Source organism: Hemibagrus wyckioides, linkage group LG14 (assembly GCF_019097595.1).
Source record: "Hemibagrus wyckioides isolate EC202008001 linkage group LG14, SWU_Hwy_1.0, whole genome shotgun sequence".
In the NCBI taxonomy this organism is placed as follows: domain Eukaryota; kingdom Metazoa; phylum Chordata; class Actinopteri; order Siluriformes; family Bagridae; genus Hemibagrus; species Hemibagrus wyckioides.
In genome coordinates this window covers 3,043,950-3,067,759 of record NC_080723.1, presented here as the reverse complement: position 1 = coordinate 3,067,759, position 23,810 = coordinate 3,043,950, and the positions used below count along the sequence as shown (strand labels likewise).

Here is a 23,810-nt window from a genome sequence, read left to right as displayed (position 1 = left end):
TAATAGAAAAATATCCAAGAAGTCCGACAAACCCTAGTCTTGAGGCAGAAAAAAAACAGGTCATGTGACACTTTCTTCCAAAAAACCCCAATCTGTTCTGTGAATAGCTTCGTATCTGCAGCAACACCCACACCGTGTGCATTATTAAACATTTGTGGAATTAGACACGGACGAAGGAAAACTTTACAGCAAAGCCGACTTCAAAAATAAAGTTCAAAAACTTCTATACTTCTAAACTTAGTCGATATTTGACATGACAAACCTTCGTATGTTTGAAAATACATCAGTAGCTTTCAAAATATGGAAAGCGTCCAGTATGTTTTTTCTCATCATCTGGGAGAACTGGTCAGAATTCTTCTGGACACTGTGGACAGCCAGGATTCATTTCTGGCCCAAACTGTGATGTCTAGACGGCTGGATCAGAGCATCTCCAAAACTGCAGCTCTTGTGGGGTGTTCCCGGATTGCAGTGGCCAGGATCTATCAAAAGTGTCCTTTAAGTCCTCCATGGAGGCCCCACCTCACAACTTACAGGACTTAAAGGATCTGCTGCTAACATCTTGGTGCCAGATCCCACAGCACACCTTCAGGGATCTAGTGGAGTCCAGGCCTCGACGGAATCAAGGCTGTTTTGGCAGCAAAAGGGGGACCAACACAATATTAGGCAGGTGGTCATAATATTATGCCTGATAGGGGTACATCAGAATGGGGGGAAAAAGTGATCTCTGGATTCACTGCTGATCTGGAATCTCTAGAATTTATACAGAATGGTGCAGTTCACAGTTCCCAGAGGAGATGGCTTGTTCGATGAGAAGAACGGCCAGAGACAAAGGCATTATTTGTAACATATACAGAACATTACAGCAAAATTTTCCCAAAATCCCAGTTTGTAAGGAGGTTGGGATCAGATGTGATTCAGGAACTTGACAGCAGAGAGGGTTAAGCAGAACTGGTGGTGCTGGGGTTTAAACCACATGAACCTTAGCTCCATCCATAGCCTTAACCGCTGACCTAAATGCTGAGTAGTTTGATTTCAATCCACTGGGTTATGGGTCCAGCGTGCTTCAAATGGTTTGCGCTGACCAGAATGATATAGTAACTCAAATATCCCCCTCAGAATTACACAACATGCCAAAATGTGAGTTCGATGGGCAACAACAGCACCGGTCAGGCAAGAAAAGGACCACTGAACTTCGGCATTCACGATCGGCTTTCGTTTCTTTTGTCTCTTTGGATTTGTGAAATGAAATAAAAAGTTCTCTCCACTCTTAATTAAAAGAAAATTACAAGCAAATATCCCGAAATGTTAATCATTTTCGCATTGAATAAACAACGGGAATGATTCCAATAAACTTTTCCGTAAATGTTTTTCTTGAGTCATTAGAGTGATTTTTTTTCCCCCAGTCAAACATGAAAAGACTAGATTTTTCTAATCAAGTATGAAAATACGTACATATTTAATTAAATGGATAAAGTACAATTTTGGGAAAATCATCATCATAATAATAAAAATAAAAATAACCAAACTTCAGGGACGGATTAGAACAGTGCAGGGTTAATAAAAAGAAATGACCCTAGTAGCCTGTGACTTGTCTCACGAGTTTGTGACTTGTACCTCGCCTTTAACCCACTTATCTATGATTTTCTGAGTCAAGTAGGACATAAACCTCGTGTAAAAGTTGCTCAGTCAGCGTTACACAACATCACTACACCCATAAAGACTTGAGGACCGAGACTTCATCTGCATGCGAGGGACTCGACAACAGTAACGCAAACACAAACGACTGAGAAAATGAACCAATATTACCATTTATTTAAGTATACAATTTAGTGTTTTCATTCCACATTCCAACCCATCTGTAAGGTTCAATGTCAGTCTTATAGTTTTTAATGCAGCACGATCCTTGACGGATAGCAAAGAATTCAGACACATACTGTTAAAACAGCATTAATTGCTACACAAAGATCCTTAGTATTGACCTTGCCTGTGTGTTTGTCATGCGTTTTAAAAAGCGTCGGCTTTTTAAAAGCTCATATTAAATGGTTTTAAGTTATTGAAATGTTCGTGTAGTGCTTTTTCCATGATATGACTTTAATTTAAAAAAAAACAAAAAAAAAAAAACACGAGGTTATGGGGGATGGTTGATCATTTTTCGAAGCTGCATTTCACGACTTTTGTCAGTTTCAATTCTACAGCATTATCTTTTTCAATAACACCATAAAGCAAGAAAAAGAATAAAACCGTCTACTATTGTGTCACGTGCAGTGTTCAGTGAAATCTTAACCTGGTACTAAGAACCACAGGAAATCATCGATGAGATTGCAGCACAATGCGGCGTTGTGGTGTGGCGACTCGACGTCCGTGCAAAACGTAACCGTAGTTTATCAGTCGAGAGTGTGGTACATTTACATACAGTTCACGGGATCGGTGGCTGGGTGGAGGGGGTTAAATATTCTGATAGAAGAGCCTCTTACCGAAACAGAGAGAGCTAAACTAGGACTTGTATAAGAGAAATAAAAAAAAAAAAAAAAAAAAGATACAGAAAAAGCATGGGTATGAAAATAGCGCTTTCGATCGTTAATCGACAATTAACAAGAACGTAGAGGATCCTGTCCATCTCCCTTTTCCTCGTTAATGAGGGAACAGAAAAACATTCAAAATCAACAAGTCAAGAAAAGCCCTTCCTGGCATTAATCTTCACATGGTTATTCCAGGATATTATTTTACAGAGGATACATGACGATACTTTACAGATTATATGAGGTATTGCACAAATTATTATTTAAAAAAAAAAAAAAAAAAAAAAAAAAAAAAAAAGGCAACAAAAATATACAGCGATTTGAAAGACCATGTACAGAGATTGAGTACATTTTGGAAAGGTGAGAATTTAGTGTCAGTTATTCTACTGGGTGGGAGTTATCATACGGAGACGAGGGCTAATCTTCCCATTCATCGTCGTCCTCGAAGTCTTCATCTTCGTCATCGTCCTCGTCTTCGTCTGTGGAAACGGAAATACGCCGTTAATCGTTTGAGCTTTACTCCGTTTGGAGAGTAACAAAAGGAGACTGCATGTAAAGCGATAAATCGCTCGAAGTAATAAGTTCCGTTTTAGAAGCTCTAGTTAGGGTGGGATTATGGGAAAGTTTCTGGAGCCGAATCCATGCATCAGAGAACCCATACACCATTTAGGACATTCATGAAGTTATCTAATCAGCCAAATCACATGGCAGCAGCACAATACATGAAATAAAGGGTGTGTAGAACCTATATATCTTTACCTACCATCATCTCGAACAGGGTTGTCCGATCTTATCCAGAAAGGGCCGGTGTGGGTGCAGGTTTTTATTCCAACCAAGCAGAAGCTACACCTGATTCCAACTGGATAATCAACTGATCTTGACTTTCAGTAGACTCAGGTGTGGCTTCTGCTCAGCTGGAATGAAAGCCTGCACCCACACCGGCCCTTTGCGGATAAGATTGGACACCCCTGCTCTAGAACTTACCTAGAATACTCTAGAACTTATATACCCATGTCTGTCATAATCTGCATTATCAATATAATAATTTATATACACAGATCAGGCATAACATTATGACCACCTGCCTAATATTGTGTTGGTCCCCCTTTCACTGCCACAACAGCCCTGAGCCGTCGAGGCATGGACTCTACTAGATCCCTGAAGGTGTGCTGTGGTATCTGGCACCAAGATGTTAGCAGCAGATCCTTTAAGTCCTGTACATTGTGAGGTGGGGCCTGCAGGGGATATTTACAGGACTTAAAGGACACTTTTGATAGATACTGACCACTGCAGACCGGGAACACCCCACAAGAGCTGCAGTTTTGCTCTGATCCAGTGGTCTAGCCATCACAATGTGACCCTTCGTCAAACTCGCTCAAATCCTTACGCTTCTCCATTTTTCCGGCTTCTAACATCAACTTTCAGGACAAAATGTTCACTTGCTGCCTAATATATCCCACCCACTAACAGGTGCCATGATGAGATCATCAGTCTTATTCATGGCACCTGTAAGTGGTCATAATATTATGCCTGATCAGTGTAAGCACCTCTGCAGGTGTCTCTGTATCTGTAACCTGATGCAGTTTTATAAAAAATTATTTCCCTTAATGTTTTGTTTGCATTACTCTTGGCGTGTATTTTGTTTACAGGTTTCATGAACCTTTATAGCCTAATTGCAATATTTCTATATTAATTTTAATGTTAAGTATTAAATATTTAAGTATTGTTTAATATTAAGAGAATAAATCATTATGTATATATACATATACATACATACATACATACACACAGTTGAAGACAAAATTATTAGCCTCCTATAAAAATTCTTAATTCCCAAGTGCTGTTTAATGGACAGAAGATTTTTTTCAACACAGCATTTTAAACATAATAGTTTATTTAGGAAGCTTGGAAACAAAATTATAACCAAGAACAAAAAAAAGTCTACAGGTCAAAATTATTAGCCCTCTGATGTTAATAGTCAATAGTGTATACTTTTCTTGATAACAGCCTTTAGTCGTTTGTTGTAGTTCTCAACAAGTTTCAAGCATGTCTCCTGAGGAGTGGCAGCCCATTCCTCCTTAGCGGATCTCCCAAGCTCCTCCAGATTTGCTGGTCTTCTGGCATGAACTGTGGACTTTAGTGTGCCCCACAGATGTTCTATTGGATTTAAGTCTGGGCTTTGTGCAGGCCAGTCAAGAACGTTCACTTTGCTCCTTTGTAGGTAGTTCTTCACCAGAAGTGAGGTATGCTTTGGGTCGTTATCATGCTGGAAGACAAAACGTCGACTCGGACCAAGTTTTGTTGCAGACTGTCTGAGGTTGTCTCTCATTATCTTCCTTTTTCATGGTTCCTTCAACCCTGACGAGATTCCCAGTTCTAAACACACTGTAACATCCCCACAGCATTATACTTCCACCTCCATGTTTCACTGTGGGAATGGTGTTCTTTGGGCTGAACGCCTCTCCTTTCTTTCTCCAAACATAGGCAACATCTCTACGGCCAAAGAGCTCTAGTTTTGTCTCATCTGACCAAAGGACATGTTTCCAGTATGCATCATTTTTCCCCAGGTTGTCCTTAGCAAACTTCAGTCTAGCTTGTAGGTGTCTCTTCTTCAGAAGTGGAGTCTTTCTTGGTCGGCAACCTCGCAGTCCATTCCTGTGCAAGGCTCTAGTGACTGTCTTCGTTGATACATCAATCCCAGACTTTGGGAGTCATTCACGACTGTCCTGGCAGTTGTTCTTGGGTCTTTAGAAACCTCTCTCACTACTTTTCTTTTCAAAGTTTTTGAAATCTTTTGCTTCCTGCCTCTGCCAGTCTTGTTCTCCACTGTGTGGGTATCTTTAAACTTCTTGATAATACTTCTCACGACAGTTTTCTTAATTTCTTTTGTCTTTGCCATGATGATGGTGCATATTATTTTGCTAGTTGTTTTGCAAGATACTAAAGGCCTGGTCACACTACAAGACTTTAACTGTCGGCAGATCGCTTTGCTGTTCAGACTACATGACTTCACTGTATGTCTTTTTGTCCTTGTGGTGTTCACACTACGCGTCGTAAATGATCCACAAGAGGGGGTCGCACACCACACCATCTGACAACAACCCGTCACTCAACGCCTCAACTCCGTCCCCAAACCACGTTTTGTCATGAAAACACACGCGTAAGGTGGATCCGGAAATGACGCGAGACTTTCGGTAGAGGTTTGTTTTGAAAATGGACGTCGGCAGGAGTCTCGCTCTAAATAAATGTTAATTTATTAAAATAAATGTTGTGTCCACACTATTTTTGAAACCATGTTGCTGCTGCTGCTTTTCTTCCGGTGACCTCAACTCTGTTGACTTGCTCTCTCATTGGCTGGAGGTCGTAGCTGCAACTGACACCACGTGATGTGGAGTCGGCGGACCGTCCCAGATATTTAACATGCCAGATATCTGGATTTTGTGTGCGAGGTGTCAGCGAGCCTCTTTGATGCGCAGTTGAGTTGTTCACACAAAGATTGCCGAGCGCTGATCACCCGCTGATTTTCCCACGATCACAGACCGCTCTGTCGGCGAGCTCGTTAATTTGCAAATCGGGCTTAAAATCCTGTAGTGTGAACTAGGCTTAATCCTCATCTTAAAGTGCTATTTAAAGGCTTAACTGGGTTAATTAGGCAAGTTAGGTTAATTAGGCAAGTAATTGGACAACAGTGGTTTGTTCTGTAGTCAATCAAACAAATAATTCCTTAAGGGGGCTAATAATTTTGACCTTAACAGTTTTTTCATTTTTAAAAATAATTATTTTATTTCAGCCAAACTAAAAGAAATCAGACTTTCTCTAGAAGAAAAATATAATAGGAAATACTGTGATACATCTGTTAAACATCACTTGGGGAAATATTTAAAAAAGAATTACAATTTCACAGGGGGGCTAATAATTTTGTCTTCAACTGTAACGTATATATAAAATCATATATATATATATATATATATATATATATATATATATATATATATATATATATATATATATATATATATATATATAAACGTATATATAAAATCTCAGTCAGGTTGCTTGTGTCTCTCTTAATTCCTTTGAGGATATTCTTAGATGTTCAATTTGTTCACAGACCATTCACAAGGAGGATGCAAATAAACTCCAGTTAGGGTGCTTCAGATCGAATACACAGCCCTTACCTGAGGAATGGATGGCTTTGCTCCTCTTCTGCATCACCTCCATTAGCGCTCCCACGATACCCGACGCAGGAGCGGGTGTAGGTGGGCCCGAGTCCGAACTATCTGATACCTTCACAGTGAAAGAGAGATTAATCGTTAGTTAGGAACATATATTCTCCACAGACGTTCATGTAATTCCCTTTTCTATATTTAATCTCAGGATGCTCGAGCACAAAAATAGAGCATGATATTACAAAAAGAGACTTCCAAATGTGCAAATACTGTAAAACAAGAAAATCGTAGGAGGAAGAGAATTTTATAACGAAAACCCTAGCACATGTTGGTGGATGAAATTTTTCCTAGTTATGAGCCAAGAAACAGTAAAGAAAACGGTAAGAGGAAATGTCTGGTGTGACTGCTACTTATATAATCAACCGTCCAATCTGCTTAGTTTCTATTGGCTCACACCATCAATGCTCTTGATTTCACAGGCCAACGTTTACCCAACTTCAGCTTTTTCACTGGGTAAATTTTATCCGCGTTCGGTTCCGAGTAATGCTTTGGCTAAAACTTTTCAGGTTTCTCCCATATCTGAACAACTATGCTACTGATGTTGGCACCTCTGCACTTATAATCGGACACGATTAGATTTGTTATTAAATATTTAAAATGCCCCATGGCTACTTATTCGACGCTTTCAGCCATTTTTAAATCTGTAAGAGAGTTTGCACAACAAACACGTGGTAGTGTAGGTTTCAAGGTGGTAGAGGTGAACGAGAGTGAGTGCCACTGACCGTTTTGAGCTGAATGCCCTGGCGGATCTGGTCGAGTAGTGCGTCACGGCCCGTGTTGGTGGATGCTGGACGCTGGCTGTTATTGTGGTCCACCTTCCTCAGTTGGGTGCCCTCTCGGATCTGCTCCAGCAGGGCTGACTTACCCCCTGTGGGCAAGGGTAATGACTCGCCACCTCCGTCCAACTCGGGTAGGGGTGGAGGTCCAGGAGGAGGCGGAGGAGGAGGAGGAGGAGCTCCTCCTGCAGCTGGTGGTGGGGGTGGAGGAGGTGGAGGGTGAGACTGAGGGGCCTGGGGGGGCATGCTGGCATGAGCAGGCGGAGGGGGAGGTGGATGGCCCCTGCTTGGAGGTGGAGGAGGAGGTGCACCAAAGCCCTGGCGGGAAGGTGGAGGGGGCGGAGGGGCAGATGTTGGAGCTCTGGAAGGAGGAGGGGGAGGTGGTGCTCCTCGTCCTCGGACAGGGGGTGGGGGAGGAGGAGGTCCAGAATTGTGAGGAGGGGGTGGGGGAGGAGGACCGCCACGTGACGGAGGAGGTGGAGGTGCTAGAGGAGAAAAGAATAAAACAAAGACTGTTACAAAAATACCTATCAGTTACTGGTCATTTTTCTACCACAACAAACATGCAGCAACAGTTCACTGAACTCAATATTGTGTTACTTCTTGGTCTTCCAGATATGGCCTTGACTTCTACAGTTTCCCTTAATTAACATTTCTTAATGACGTTATGGACAGCGGATACTCAAACTGTGAGCTGGACGTGCTTAAATAACTTTATATAACCGTTTCTTTCTTTGTAAGCAACGATTTCATCCACAGTCAGCTGCCTAGAAGGAGCTCATGGTTGTTGTGTGTTGGAAAACGAGTCCGGAAATGTATTACACTCCATAATAATCATCAGCTGACGCTCCTTCGTGGCAATTCTTGACCTGAGTAAGGAGTCCTAACAAAGTAATTGTTTTTAAATAGTTTGCTGCAGAGGTTTTTGCCTCTTTTCACTATGAAACAAAGGAGTAAACAAAACAAACATGTATGCTCTGGTCAGCGGAGCCAAAACTTTTACATACACCTGTTATACTCACGTTATAGTTTTGTTAATTCACTGTATGTACCGTCTATCTATGTATTGTGCCATCCTACTGAAACAATACCTTTACAAAATATTTTCATAGGTCTTCTTTAACTGCTTTACATCAATGATCAGCGAGTTATAATTAGATTCACACACACAGGCTTGACCACAAAGCCTGCAGTCACTCATCCATTATATATGTCAGGAGGTCTTAAAGGGCCCATGGCATCAATAAAATAGGCATTTCAGAACAGACTCATTTTAGTTTAAATACTTAGGGACAAATACTTTATTTGTGTGCGATGAAATGCACTTAAATCATCCCTCCATAAACGTTCTTCCCATTAAATACATGCAAGCATGGAATTAACCCCATAAAAAAAATATTCCGGCAATTTCATGGGCTCTTTAAGGAAGTAAGTTGAAATTCAGGTAAACAAACCCAGCCAAAGCACTGCACACCACACTGGCAATCGCTTAAATCATCTAGGGCATGCAAATCTATTGTCAGAGTCCAGCCAGAGGGGGGAAAAAAACAAATTGACCACACCTACCACTCCACCTGGGGGGACCTAAAGAAAAATCACACAGACGTATAAAACATTGAACTTTGCTTTAATAGTCCTTAGAATCTTTTACTTCAAGAAATGTTGCACAATATGGAGGCTTTTAGAGGAAACGGGCCAGAAGTTTTTCTCTGAACTGCTATTTGCAGAATTCACAGAGCAAAGTAAATAAGGACGGCAGATTTCAGTAAATGCTTAACAAACTGCTCAGCTAAATGTCGAGTTAGGTAACGTTTAGATTTAACTTTTGGGCACATTTACATGCAGAAACAAGTGACATATTGATTCCTCACACACAGATAGCAGTCAATCCATACTCCTGGACATTCTTTGTCACATGTCCAGAAAAGTCCAGTGCAGACTGACGATGCCAACAAGCTAAAAATTCATTTTATGCAAAAGTTCCACTCATTTGAGCGGACAAGTATGTTCTCAGTGCTGATGTTTAGTATAACACCACATGGTACAGTTCACTGTGTGTGTATCGCTCTGCTTGTCTGTGTTTGCTAGATGAAATTTCTAGTTCTAGCAACAGTTTTAGTTACTAAACTCACTACAGGCTGTGAGTCACGTGACACAGTTGCGAGTTCAACTGTGGCTTATTTAGGAACCATTTTCATTGCAAGAGCAAAAATAAACCATATATTGACATTTACATTACCCGTATTTGGCAGACGCACTTATCCAGTGCGACTTACAATTTATCTCATTTTATACCACTGAGCAATTGAGGGTTAAGGGCCTTGCTCAGGGGCCCAGCAGTGGCAGCTTAGTGGACCTGGGATTTGAACTCACAACCTTCTGATCAGTAGTCCAACACCTTAACCACTAAGCCACCACATCCCCATATTATGTGGGAAATATCAGTTATTGTTCCTGGGATTGGAAATGGATTCAACATGTAAACTAGCCAAAAGTATGTGGACACCTGACCATCACACCCATATAAGGGCCTTTCTGTAGCAATAAAGCTGGAAGCACACATGTGTAAGGTATTTGGATTTGGAGCCCAGTGTAACAATGCCCCTGTGCACAAATCAAGGAAGACATGTTTAACATGGCTGGTGAATAAAAACCCGGACCCTCGACCCCAAATCCAATGAACACCTCTGGGATGAACTGGGACTCCAACTGAACCTGAGGCCTCCTGACCCAACATCAGAGCCTTTCCCCTAGTAAAGGGAGAACCATATCCATGGATTTGGAATGGAATATTCAAGGACAGATTGGGATGTAATGGTCAGCTGCCCGCAAACTTTTGGCCATAGTGTGCATGTAATCAGTCTACCAGTAGAGAGGGTCATGATGTCACAATTAAAGATGCATATCTTGTAAAGCTATATGAGAGAGTATAATTTCATCTGAGCAAATCAGGAACGCTCATAAAAGCTAACCTGAAGTTAAAACAATTTATGTATGCTGCATGGAAAGTTCTTTGCTAACTAATGGAGGCCTAACCAAATTATTTTTTATTTGCCAGCCGAATAACCGTGTTTACATTCAGCAGGAAATCACTCCCTCTGGCAATAATGCTTGATGAACGTAGCATCGATTTACATTCCTAAGAAAACCAGAGAGAGAGAGAGAGAGAGAGAGAGAGAGAGCGCTTCACGGAATAAATCTGTACTATTTTACCCTGCTTCCAAGCTCAAATGAACATTTTATAAATATGTAATTAAGAAAATTAAACTTTTAAAACTTTTTGCTCACCTTGTCTCTTCAGTTCGTTCTTGACGGCCTCCACGCCTCCCTTCTTCTCAATGAAGTCATAAATCACTTTTGACGTTTTCTTGTCTTTGAGCTGTGCTTCGGAGATGCCGCACATATCAAACAGGTTCTTCAGCTCGGGGTCCAGGTTGTTCAGCTAAAATGCAAGCAGGAGCAATGGATTTTATAACACAATTCAGAAGTATAAAGCTGTAACTCGTCTTAGCCATTTTGTTTGCTATCAATAAGACTTCACTGATTGAAATTGTTCTTTATTCTAAATTAAAATGCATGCTTTAGCCACGTATACACCTAGCAGAAGGATAATAAGCGTACTGAAATTCATGGAAAATTAAAATAAAAATAACCATGTGTACAATCCTGATTATGCAGCATTACTGGGTGGGTGGATTATGCTGTTTTATTGACCAGGACAGACATTTAGTCCAATCCTGACACCTTGTGGCAGGCTTTTTATGAGCAAACATTATACAAAAAAACAAAAAAAACAAAAAACACAGCACTACACTATGACAATCTGTGTTGTTTCGATGTAGAAAAATGTGTTCAATTGCTTTGCTTCTTTTATAATATTTTATTAAAACTTTTTCTAAGCTGTGGTAAATACTCACATCTCTAAAGCAGAGCTATAAACAGCAGTATGTATGTAATATGATGCAATAAGTATAATGCAGCGATATAAACAGTTACATGCCACTGGTTGTGGGATGCATGTGTGTGTGTGAGTGACAGAAGTAGGGCAGACAGTGTGTGAACACAAGGCCATTCACACGCCGACATGCCACTACCACACAGGTCGGCATTGTGTTGTGGAGAAGAGCCACTTCGGTATGCATGCATGTGTGAGGGTGAAGCCCGAGCGACAGTGCAAACCCTTGTTGTTGTACTCACATCGAAGCCTGTGTTCGGGTCCCAGCCTACATGGCCGATGTGTCTGTTAAGAGACATGAGAGGATCTGTGTGAGTATGTTCTGATGCAGTACAATACAGAGAGAAAGGACGTTTATTTGTTCAATGATCACAGCCAATTTACGTGGAACAGATTTCTAACTAGGACAAGTTTCATTATGTACAAAGAAACAATATATTCCAGCAGAACAAGTGGCCCAGGTGCTGGTTCACTGCAAAAGAACAACAAAAAGACTTACTGGAAATTGCTGGGAGTGCCGATGTCAGCCTTGGTCAGTTTCTTCCTCTTGCCTTTGACCTTCTTCTCTTTCTTGTTAAGGCTACTGTGCACCATGTTGTTCATGTGGGAACTGTTGTGGAAGCTCACATTGTTGATTTCCGGGTTCTTGATGTCCACGGTCGCCATTGGCAACGTTGGCCCTGGGCACAGCACATTAAACAATGACCGTTAGGCTAGAACGTCATTTAAATCCCAGTTCGGTTATCCATATTGCTGAGCAGGGAGACGGTCCTGCCGGCTGAGATCTCAGAGGTTGTGTTGCCAACAACAACTTATTCTTTCCATGCACAGACACTGAGGGGGTGTTCTACAAGTCATCCACAGCCAACAGTGAATCTCTCTCTCTCTCGCTCTCTCTCTCTCTCACACACACACACACCTGACAATGCAAACTTGAAAACTGATCAGGACACAGATTCTCTCTCTCTCTCTCTTTTTTTTTTTTTTATATGATTTCAATTTCCAAGAATTTATTTTGTGACATAAAAAGTCAGGAGGCCCGTTTTAATGACCCATAAATTGACCCTCTGTATTGCATCAGTATGATTCCTGAGGGCTGATTCATATGTATACTCTGCGAACCTGTACACATTGCACACAGATGTTTACATAGAGGTTTGACGTCATAAGTCTACGTAATAATAAACATGTCCACATGGTGGCGCACGTGCTGAACCAAAATCATACAAATCACCACTATGTGGCCCTGTCTTATTCTCGAACATGTTTCCTCCCACAAACACATTAAATCCTATTTAGAATTTGTAAAATATGAGGTATTCTATAATATCGTAAAGGCCTACGTGTGTGTGTGTGTGTGTGTGTGTGTGTGTGTGTGTGTGCGCCAACTGTCATGGGGGCGGGGAAGGATGGAGAGACTGCAAATAGCATTTGCTCTACAGGAATGTGTACCAAGGTCAAATGTAATTGTGACCCATAATGTAGAGACTGATGAAGGCTGAGAGGAAGGAAATCTCATATTTCACTGTACCAGAGCATGGAGAACATTTACACTGCACCTGGTTATCACCTACTGGTCTGTAAAGTAACAAGCTCTCAAATACAGGTACGAAACTGGTGTCACAACACACTCTGAAGGTCAGAACAGATCAATGACTTTGTTTTTTAAAGCATAAAACCAACAAAGCAAAAGAAATCCAGGTCACGTTACAGAAAACAAACATCCCGGCACATGTCAGGTCAAGGAAACCTAATTTCATTAAGCACTGGAAGGCATCTTGGGGGGAAAAAAAAATTCGATCCTTCCAGCAAAAGAGGATTCAACTAGATTATTGTAGATCAGGGATCCTCAACGAGATCCACTTTCCTGCAGAAATTAGCTTGGACCTTAATCAGTCACACCTGAGCACGCCAATCAATGTCTTCAGGATCATTAGAAAAATCACAGGTACAGGAGTTTGATCAGGTTTGGAGCTAAACTCTGCAGTGCATTGGCCCTCCAGGGCAAGATTTAAGGAACCCTGTCGTAGAACATGAAGCTTTTTAGGAAAACGTTCAATAACTAAGAAATAAAACAACAACAACAAGAATCGTTTCCAGTTGAGCACCAGTAACATCCAGAGTAACATTCATGAGTCTTGCCTCACTATCTTCATCAATAAACTAAATACAATAAAAAATACTGGTTTTTTTTTTTAATACCAAACAGCACATAAATGATCAGTTGATGAGGCACATAGGGAAACTATTTTTTTTCTTCTTCATGCTATAAATTAAACCGTGTTTTGAGATGAACGAAGATGGTGATGTTTGAGGTTTTCTGGGCAGATCACAGCGCAATGATATCGAGCCTGGCATCTCCAGCTAGTTTCATATTAGTTGGAAGTAAATGTCTTAAAACAGAAAACCATTTTCATTAAATCAAGTGTATGCAACTATATACACCGATCAGGCATAACATTCTGAGCAGTGACCGGTGAAGTGAATAAGACTGATGATCTCCTCATCATGACACCTGTTAGTGGGTGGGATATATTAGGCAGCAAGTGAACATTTTGTCCTCAAAGTTGATGTTAGAAGCAGGAAAAATGGACAAGGGTAAGGATTTGAGTGAGTTTGAAGAAGAGCCAAATTGTGGTGGCTAGACCACTGGATCAGAGCAAAACTGCAGCTCTTGTGGGGTGTTCCCGGTCTGCAGTGGTCAGTATCTATCAAAAGTGGTCCAAGGAAGGAACAGTGGTGAACCGGTGACAGGGTCATGGGTGGTCAAGGCTCACTGATGCACGTGGGGAGAGAAGGCTGGCCCGTGTGATCCGATCCAACAGACGAGCTACTGTTGCTCAAATTGCTGAAGTAGTTAATGCTGGTTCTGACAGAAAGGTGTCAGAATACACACTACAGGACGGGTCAGGGCTGTTTTGGCAGCAAAAGGGGGACCGACATGATATTAGGCAGGTGGTCATAATGTTATGCCTGATCAGTGTATAATAGCACGCATTATTAACAAGACAGCGCTGAAGTCCTTTCCAAATCATTTACAATATAAATGCAGTTTGAGAGGATTGTTTTGTTTTCATTTCACTTTACTACAGTTTTGTGCCACTAAAGGAACAACTAGTGAATTAGAATAACATACAAAATTCAAATCAGCATTGAATGCAAGTACTAGAACACATACCATTTGGTGGGTCACGTCTTTTCTCTGCAAAAACAAAATTAACAATGTTAAAATACTGGGGGCGACTGAACTGTTAGAACTTTTCAGCAGAAAGGGAATTAAAAGTCAGGTGATATTTTCTTTAGTGTGAGGTTAGTTGGTTAAGGATCAGACCGAGAGATATCTGGAAGAAGCGGAAACGTTTAGGAGAAATCTCGCCTCGGATTGATTTTTCTTGCAAAATAGTTTTGGGGGAATAAATACTAAAAAGCTTATGACATACAATCAAAGTGGTGTAAGAACAGGGAGAATAGGTCTAGCGTTAAATGACAGGAAGCATGGAGCCCGGTCTGAAAAGACGCTCCATACACAGAAAACCTCAAACTTCAAAGCCCAGCATGCAAAACAGCGCAGGAAAAACTGGACATAAGCCACACAGGAGAGAAAGAGAGAGAGAATGAGTGTGCTGTGCTCATGACAGGAGAAGAATTGTTGTTTCCTTATCCATAGACTAAGGAAATAGAATAATTTGCAGTGAAAAAATAAATGAAGCCACATATATAAGTATAAATGTTAATAAATGTTGAAGTTCACTGTGGTTTCACCTCAAACCCATTAAAAATAAACCGTTCTATACAGCGGAGGCTCGTCCATGAAGGCGGGTGGGGCAGAGACGGGCTATTTATATCAGCTGTCGAACGAATCCTCAACGATACTCGACTAGTAACGCTATTTTGGCAGATATAACTGACTTTCTGTCGATTTGCTTTACATTTTAGACGCTGCATTGTTTTGTATTTGAGTTCCAGTCAATTGCTGCAGCAGTTTTAATGTCTATTAATCAAAAATAAAATAAAATTCAGCTAAAAAAAAATAATGGAAAGGGTCCAATTTATAAAATAAGTTTTTCCTTAACGTTTTATGACATTAAAAATATATAATGGTTGATTATGGGCTTGAGGGCAGAAGGTGGGAATTTGGCACTGATTATAAATGCAATAAGTGGTAATAAAGGCCATTGAGGCAGGAGCACCCTGCACCGTACTCACTGTGCTAATATTATTAATGAAAATGGAAGACCAGAACAGTTGATAATAGGGTTGCCAGATTGGGGTCGTTTAGAAATATTTAAAACTAGATATGGCATTAGATATTGCATGAGGTTGCCAGATTGGGGGCATTTTAAAAATAGTTAAACTAGATATAGCATTAGATATTGCCTGAGGTTGCAGGATTAGAAAAAAAACATTTAAACTACCCCAATCTGGCAACCCTGTTATTAACATTTCTGGTTTCCACACAAACTACTGCCCTAAGCAACAGCCAAGGTCTGTATTGCAGCAAATACTCTTAAATCTTATACACTTCTGCAGAAAAGCAGCATGCAAGTGTGCGTCTGTGATGTACAGAAGCATTTCTATCGTAAGAAGTATTGCAAAGCCTTTGAGAAGAGAAAGAGGACTATGAAGCTGATGATGTCTGTACATCAGAAATACACGTGATTAACTTTTTTTTTGCTAACTGTGTGCTAAGAGAAAGGAGAAGGGAAAGTTCTCATGTCGTTTCCCACGTCCAATGCCTAAATTTTTTGCAGATCTTTTAAGCTTTTTTTTTTTTTTTTTTTTTGTAGAAGCTACGTCTAAAGGCACTCATTAAAAGTTGCTGTTTTTTTAATGTTGCCTTGTTGTTGTGCCCCACCAAAATCTACGGTCATGAGCTGCTACTGCTTATATAATTAATTAATTAAATTATTAGACCTCAGCCTTACTCTGTTAACTCGATAATAATTCATTTGTGGTCAAAACAGATCTTTTTTCTGTTGATTACTAGCTTTGTCTGGAGATTATCTAGCTATTCTTAGACATCGAGTTCGCATTTGTTGAGCTTTTTAACACCAATTTAATTTCTCACTCCTCATTAGAACAGAAAACTAGCATCGAAATCTGAATGCATAACAATAGACATATTTCCCATCCGTTCGATATAATCAGCTGAGTGAAAGGATGTGGGTTTTGCTCTACGCAGAAGTAGTTCAATGTGAAGAAGTTATCTGTTCTAACGGCCGCACTATCGTTAAACTGCGTGGAAAACATCAAGTCTCCAGACGATAATAAAAATATTATAGCACATTTAAGGGATGTGCGCACACTAACATTTTACGCCAATCATAAATACTGATATAGCATGAAGTAAGTTCATACTATAATGTCAGATTTCCTTATTACGCTCATAAAGGATACACACTCGATGCACTAGTGTTAGATATTGTATGAGGATATTTCTTTGTGAGGAGTGTGTGAAGTGTGTACGCAAAACATATATAAATAAAGAAAATCACCATGTGACGCTTGTGCGCGAAGAATAAAAGGGAGAAGAAGTTAAAAAGAAAGACTGGCATAGTCACCGGTTTTCTTCTGTCGTCTGGTGAGGAGGTCATTAAGGGCACCGCGGAATCGTTTCGCTTCCTCTTCATTAGCAAAATTCAGGCCGATCTGGCAAGACTGAAAAGCACACAGCACAACACAGCACAGCCTTTCAGAATACATGCGTTCTGTGCTAGGGATCGAAACACATGCAGGGGGATAAAAATAATAATAAGACTTTATTTCGGTTGTCTGTGGATCTAAGTTGGGCTGTACCGCTGAACCACAGAGCTTTGCTTGGTCAGTAATGCCTTCATTTTTATTTTCTGCTTGCTAGACGTATTAAATATTTCAGACAGAGACAGCGCTAATGAAATTTACACATTACAATCGCTGTTCCATTTATCAGCGCTGAGAAACACTGCAGTGATTAAGTAGCTCGAGTGACTCATGTGGCTGCTAATCATAAAACTGCTGCCTAAAGAGATACGTGTGAAATACGGGCTTTATAACTGGTTATGATAACACCATAAGATGCGATAAAAGGTAATAAAAATCATACAATCAGAAATAAGCATGGTATAAAAAATATCATGTGGGTCTACACAAGGTCATGTGACTAGGCATCATTCTAAAGTGGATGTAGATCCTGTAGAAAAGGAAAACAATTCAAGTCTACTTGGGAAAGCTTAACCGTATCGATCAGAAGCAGGCAGGACTTACATCCCCTGGAAATGTGATAAAGTAAGGTCTTGAACTATTGCTTGTAAAATTAGTGTACAGCTCCTGCTCGTACTTAGTTTTTCCATCCTGCAAAAGAAAAGAAAAATGAACAATGAATCCGTCTATCCTGTTCCGTCGCTGTGTATTCACGCATGTTCAAGATTTCACGAAGCTCACGGTAACGCAGACACACACAATACGTGAGATACGTGAGGCAGCAGACGCACCTTGATATCAAACACACGGATGAAATAAGACCTCTGAGGGTTGTCTTTCACCAAGCAGGCCACTCCGCAGCATCGCTTGATCCAAGACGGACCTCTGTCTGCTGCATACACCTGCACCACTGCTGAACACAGAGTCTGCAAAACACAAACACAGGACTTAAGTTGTCTGTCACATATACATTCACATATCCCATCCTTGGAGGGTGGGGGTCAGAGTGCAGGGTCAGCCATGATGCAGCACCCCTGGAGAAGGGTGGGTTGGGGGCTTTGCTCAAGGGCCCAACGGTGGCAGCTTTGGCATTGCTGGAGCTCGAACCACGATGTTCCGGTCACTGACTCAGAGCCGTAACCACTTGAGCCACCACTGCTCTTATTATAAGCAACAAGCTGCAAATAAATCATCTGAACTCTATCTGGATAACTTGAATACATAACCAAACACCGTTTCAGGCAACATTTTTTAACTCTTCCTGATTATTATTTTCAGATACCGGTATTATCGATAATATTTGGGATTATATTTTATTAATTCAGACACAGAATATGAAATTAAAGCTTTGATTGTACCACTAAAAAGAGATATTATAATAAACGTCTTGCAAAAAATAAAGAATATATTTTAAAAAATTTCTTTAAAAAATATGGAATTTATTTGTTAATAAAACAAAACCAGCAGAACACTACAGGTGATATGAAAGAAATTTCCATGAGGTAAATCATCTCACTAAATCAAGAGCTCTAACCTTGATATTTATTCATCAGCAAACTACACAGTCCCTGCTTTCATCCTTTATTAAAAACAAAGATCTGTCTACAAGCATCCCCAGAAGGTCAGTAGATTTGAAATACACTATATTGCCAAAAGTTTTGGGACACCCCTCCAAATCATTGAATCCAAGTGTTGTTTTTCAGGGGTTGGACTCGGCCCCTTAGTTCCAGTGAAAGGAACTCTTAATGCTTCAGCTTCATACCAAGACATTTTGGACAATTTCATGCTTTGTGGGAACAGTTTGGGGATGACCCCTTCCTGTTCCAACATGACTGCACACCAGTGACCAAAGCAAGGTCCATAAAGACATGGATGAGTGAGTTTGGTGTGGAGGAACTTGACTGGCCTACACAGAGTCCTGACCTCAACCCCATAGAACACATTTGGGATGAAATAGGGCAGAGACTGCGAGCCAGACCTTCTCATCCAACATCAGTGCCTGACCTCACAAATGCGCTTCTAGAGGAATGGTCAACACTCCTAAACCTTGTGGAAAGCGTTCCTAGAAGAGTTGAAGCTGTTATACCTGCAAAGGGCGGGACAACTCCATATTACATTCATGTGCACATAAAGGTAGACGTCCCAAAACTTTTGGCAATATAAGTATAGCAGCAAGAGCAAATCCAAGGAGGAAGTAACAAAAAACGATCGATGTAGCACTAAACCAAGCTTCTAATTTTATTTGTCACATACACAATCGTACACAGTACATGCTTTTCATGTTGTGTAAAAGAAAACGGATGTTTTCCTCTTGAACGTTAGCGTTTCCCTGAACTTCGGGATTTTGTGCCATGTTTTCCGCTTAGCTCTAAAACAGGCTGTCTATTGTGAAATCTGAATACCTTGAAGGAAAAGGTTTTATTGACACCGTGTTAAGAATGTAGAACATGTAGACAGAACAAGGAAATGGCAAGAAAGCGATCAACAAGATTAAATGGTAGTAGCAAAAATGATCAAAAATGATAATTATCATTCAGTTCTCAAATAAAAAATATCTGATATATTACTTGCTGTCCAGGAAATTCGGTTTAAAAAAGGATGTGTGTTCAATACAACTGATACTAATGAAATAAAGACATAGAAGAAATTGCAAGTCTTAATGAAGAACTACAACAATAAGAATGAATTACAAAGTCTTTATTGACTCTGTGTGTGTGTGTGTGTGTGTGTGTGCCACATGGAAAAGAGACCAGCACTAAGTTGTGTCCTCTAGGACACAGGCTAGCAAAGGCAAAAAAACAGGCCAACGTCTTGGCAACGCAGTCGAAGGGAACAAATCCAAGATCTCGGAGAAGATGAAAAATTTTCCATAGTGTGCTTGCTTACTTACACACACACACACACACACACACACACAATACGCTCAAAAGTCAAAGTCATTGTCAGAAATATCAGAGGATTAACAAGGCAATAACTTATGAAACTGGCCTGGAAAATACCACTGCAAAAAATACGCCAAAGTAGGCAGCTAACTAAGACAAACAAGACAGGAAAGTAATTCAATCTGTGTGCTAAACTGCCACGTCAGTAGCAGTAATAACGACACATGGCTTTTCTTCATCTCAAACAGGGAAAACTGCTTCCTGCTCATTCTCGAGCAAAGAAAAAGCCATCTCAGCATTAGGATATTCTGACTAAAGGAAACGTGAGGACAGCTGAGCGGCTCGGTGGAAACCCGGAACAGAGATCAAGCGGCTCTACAGAGACGGATCCGATTCAATCCCATGCCGCCGGACAACAAAATGATGCTTTCCACTGCACAACATCAACATGATTCACTTTATTGTTAAACAAGCCATGAGCCCGGGTTTGGAAATGCTATTCAACTGGTGCTAACATGGAAATCTGGACCGAGTCCAGCACTGGCTCAGCACCATTATTCCTTCAGGCACAAAACCTTGCCATGGAGGAGGCAGATCAGTTCACTTCCTGTCCATAAAGACTGCTGACTGAGCACACATCCCTGTTTGGACCTCTCTCCACCCTCCCTTCCTCCCTCCCCCCGACACCCTCCTTTTCCCCCAATTGTCCGAATTGGACTTGCTCCACACTCTCTGCCTTCACATTTCAGTGCTTGCTCAGAGAGCAGAAATGAATGGACACATGACTGCTGGAAACGGACCACGCTGTCATGCCTCATAATCAGCCGTCCCTATAAAAGCCCACTCTTCATGGCCTGGCTCTTTGGCTGTCTGTTCTCCAATGTGAGAAACACTGCACTTGTACTGTCAACTGAGCTTCATCCAGCATGGACAAGAAATCTAAACAGGATGGGAAATGAGAATATATAGGTAAATGAAACAGAAATCATATTAGAAGTTGATTGTGGCAATGGTTTTAATCTAGAATTGGGCAATTCACGCTGAAATAAAAAGATACCAAACTGTGTTTTTCAGTCGGCATCCTTTACCTGGGAGGTGTGTGTTGTGTACCTTTAATTAGGATTTAGAAGAGTGACCATCAGAGGTCCAAGTACATAGCTTAAGTTTCAATCAAAAGAATTATACTCCTGTTTCAAGGTACCTTTAGTGTCAAAAGTATTTGGACAAAATGTTGCAGCGACACGTGATTTCTGTGCACAGTAAACGATACGCTGGTGAACCCTCTGCGATTAAAGACTGCAAATAAAGGTTCAAGATCCACATGAAGCTTCTGCTACTGACAAACCCACACCACACAATCATCCATTTCTAGTCATCTCCTGCTTATTCGCATATTGTACTGTCCCGTGATACGATCATCACAGCCGACATATCGAATATGTTCATATAACGATTTACACAACATAGTTGTGCTCTAGCTTCTCTCTCATGGCTGAACTGACACAAGAAGTAATCCAGATCATGAGGTCAGCCCGTGTGTCATCCTTTAACGCCTGCTTTTGAACTTCCTGCTGACATTTTATTTATCGCACAAACTAAAACCGCTTGCGTGATGAAACGTTTTCCCTCGAAGACTCCTCTAAATATATGAAACTGGAGTCTGCACAAAAAGGTGCTGATTTCAGCAGCTTCTATCTGAGCCCTGGACAAGCAAGCAGCCCCAAAAAAATAGGGAGTGTGATCATTCCTGAGCTGTGTTCATTGCTCAAAAGCGGTGCCACCAACTTTACCTGTTAGACAGTAAAGTAAAGCGCTGGTTAATTCTTCCCTGCAAGTGATTTACTGTTGCCTGAGACACAAGGCCAGGAAATAGTTCAAATCCCAAACAGGCCTATTAGTCCCTAGAGTCCCAGCAGCCCCAAAACATTTCCTACAGACTATCTGCACGGTTTGAACCAACACTGGAAAAGACAGTTTTATAAACAGAAATGATTGTGAGCCTGAAAAAACAACAACAACTATAACGAATAAGTGGAAAGGAAAGAAAGCAAAGGACATTGTTGTTAAAACTAGTATCAGGTCACTCCTGCATAGTTAATGGTGTAAGCTTAGCTTGTCACAAAGGTTTAACGTGAAGCGCTGATATACATTTCAGCATACAGAATTTGATTTTTCATTAAAAAATAAAGAAACTATAAAGACAAACGCCACATTTAATGCGTGTATGAAGTAAAAAAAAAAATAATTAAAAATAAGTCAGCGTCTAAAGTAACTTGTGGCGGCGGATTAGCATAAGGCGAAGATTTTTGCATGGAATGGTGCAGTGTGCGGACATGAACAACATATTAATCTCTCTCTGCTGATTATACAGACTTGTTTGCAGTCACGGACGGAATAAATACAAGTTAATGTAGATGTATTGGTGCCTAGCATCGTTAACCGTCTCGTTTTTAATTGATAATGATCAAGCGGTGAGTTTACACGTAGCGTCCATTGGATGTTGCTGTGTACAATACAGATGGATACCCGGTGCCCTTAGGTAAACAAACCCGGCACTCCGGCCTACACTGCAGGAAGAAACAAACTGTTCAGCGACTGCATTTGGACTCAATATGCTGTGTAGGACCGGCTGAAGGAACGGCTAACAGCACTGATGTGTGCCCAGTTAGAGAAGGTCCCCTCAGGCGGAATTCACTTTCCATGAGCCTGCTCTGGGGAAGTCTGTGCTCCTCATGTCAATCCCAGCTAACACAGGCTACCCGGGTTAGCTTAGCATCAAAACAAACACCGCGATCAAACACGTCCAGGCTATTTAACGGCGAAACTCTACAGCCGAATTGAACATGACCATAAAACCGAGTGAACTTGAAGGAAAGTCGCAGTATGCAGAACTTACGATGCATTTCCTGCCAAGGTAGTTGAAGAGACACTCGTTCTCCTGCGGGGTGAGGAGCAAAGAGCCAACATTAGCCAGCCTCCTCTGAGGCGTTGGTGCACTCATGTTGCCCAAAAACACGAGGCCGATGAGTCCTGGTGTTTGTATCCTGGTAAAGTTTTTCTTATGTGAAATATATGCGATCAGACATCATCGTGGCCTGCACTCGGCCCATCCTGGAACTGCATTCCGCAAAGAGCCAACTCCGAGCTTGTGTTTTCTCCACGCGGACCTTCTCCGCAAACTAAACTTGTAATCCCGCGAATAAAAGTCAGTTTGGATGTTTCAATAATCGGCAAACTGCAAAATATAAACTTTCATCCCGAACTCCCACAGCAACAACGATCCCTCAAACCAACATGGCAGCTCGGTGGATGAACCGACGAGGCGGTCACGAAAGGGGGTCTTAACATTTTTTTTTTGTTTTTTGTTTTTTTAAAAATGTCACTATTAATAGCATAATATACAGAAAGATTCGTTTATTTAAAAGAAATATTTCATTCAAAATACGGCTTCGTTTCGTGCAACATTTGTTGGATAACGTGAGATATTTCTAAAATTCTCCCCTCCTGCGTAAAATGGTTTGTTCCTGTTTTCCCGTGCATTCTGCAGTATGCGGACGGATGAGCGGAGCTGAGCTCGGGATGGGCGGAGACTCACGAAACTGGGGATCTGAAACGTCATGGTTACTTATGTTAATAATAGTGGGCAATGCTACAACAGACATACGTGCTACCTTTTTAAAAATCCTTCCCTTCAAATAGCACAAAGATCATTTCTTACTGCCAAGCACATTGTTGTGAGATGAATGATAGTACTGGTGTTTGTTTGAGGT

The 23,810-nt window shown here is 41.0% G+C and overlaps 1 protein-coding gene across 2 annotated transcripts; it reads right to left on the bottom strand.

Moving 5' to 3' along the window:
* Positions 1-1,789: 1,789 nt before the first annotated feature.
* wasla (WASP like actin nucleation promoting factor a) lies at positions 1,790-23,368 on the bottom strand. Of its 2 annotated transcripts, XM_058408558.1 has the most exons (11): positions 22,937-23,367; positions 17,950-18,084; positions 17,723-17,809; positions 17,041-17,137; positions 14,658-14,681; positions 11,979-12,159; positions 11,722-11,764; positions 10,813-10,966; positions 7,471-8,009; positions 6,698-6,806; positions 1,790-2,998 (listed from the first exon to the last, which is right to left on the bottom strand). In XM_058408558.1, the coding sequence occupies exons 1-11, from the start codon at positions 23,039-23,041 to the stop codon at positions 2,937-2,939; spliced, it is 1,536 nt and encodes a 511-aa protein (XP_058264541.1). In that variant the 5' UTR covers positions 23,042-23,367; the 3' UTR covers positions 1,790-2,936. The 2 variants fall into 2 exon arrangements, with proteins under 2 accessions (XP_058264541.1, XP_058264542.1); XM_058408559.1 differs by lacking the exon at positions 14,658-14,681 and having other exon boundaries at positions 22,937-23,368.
* Between the last annotated feature and the right edge of the window lie 442 nt (positions 23,369-23,810).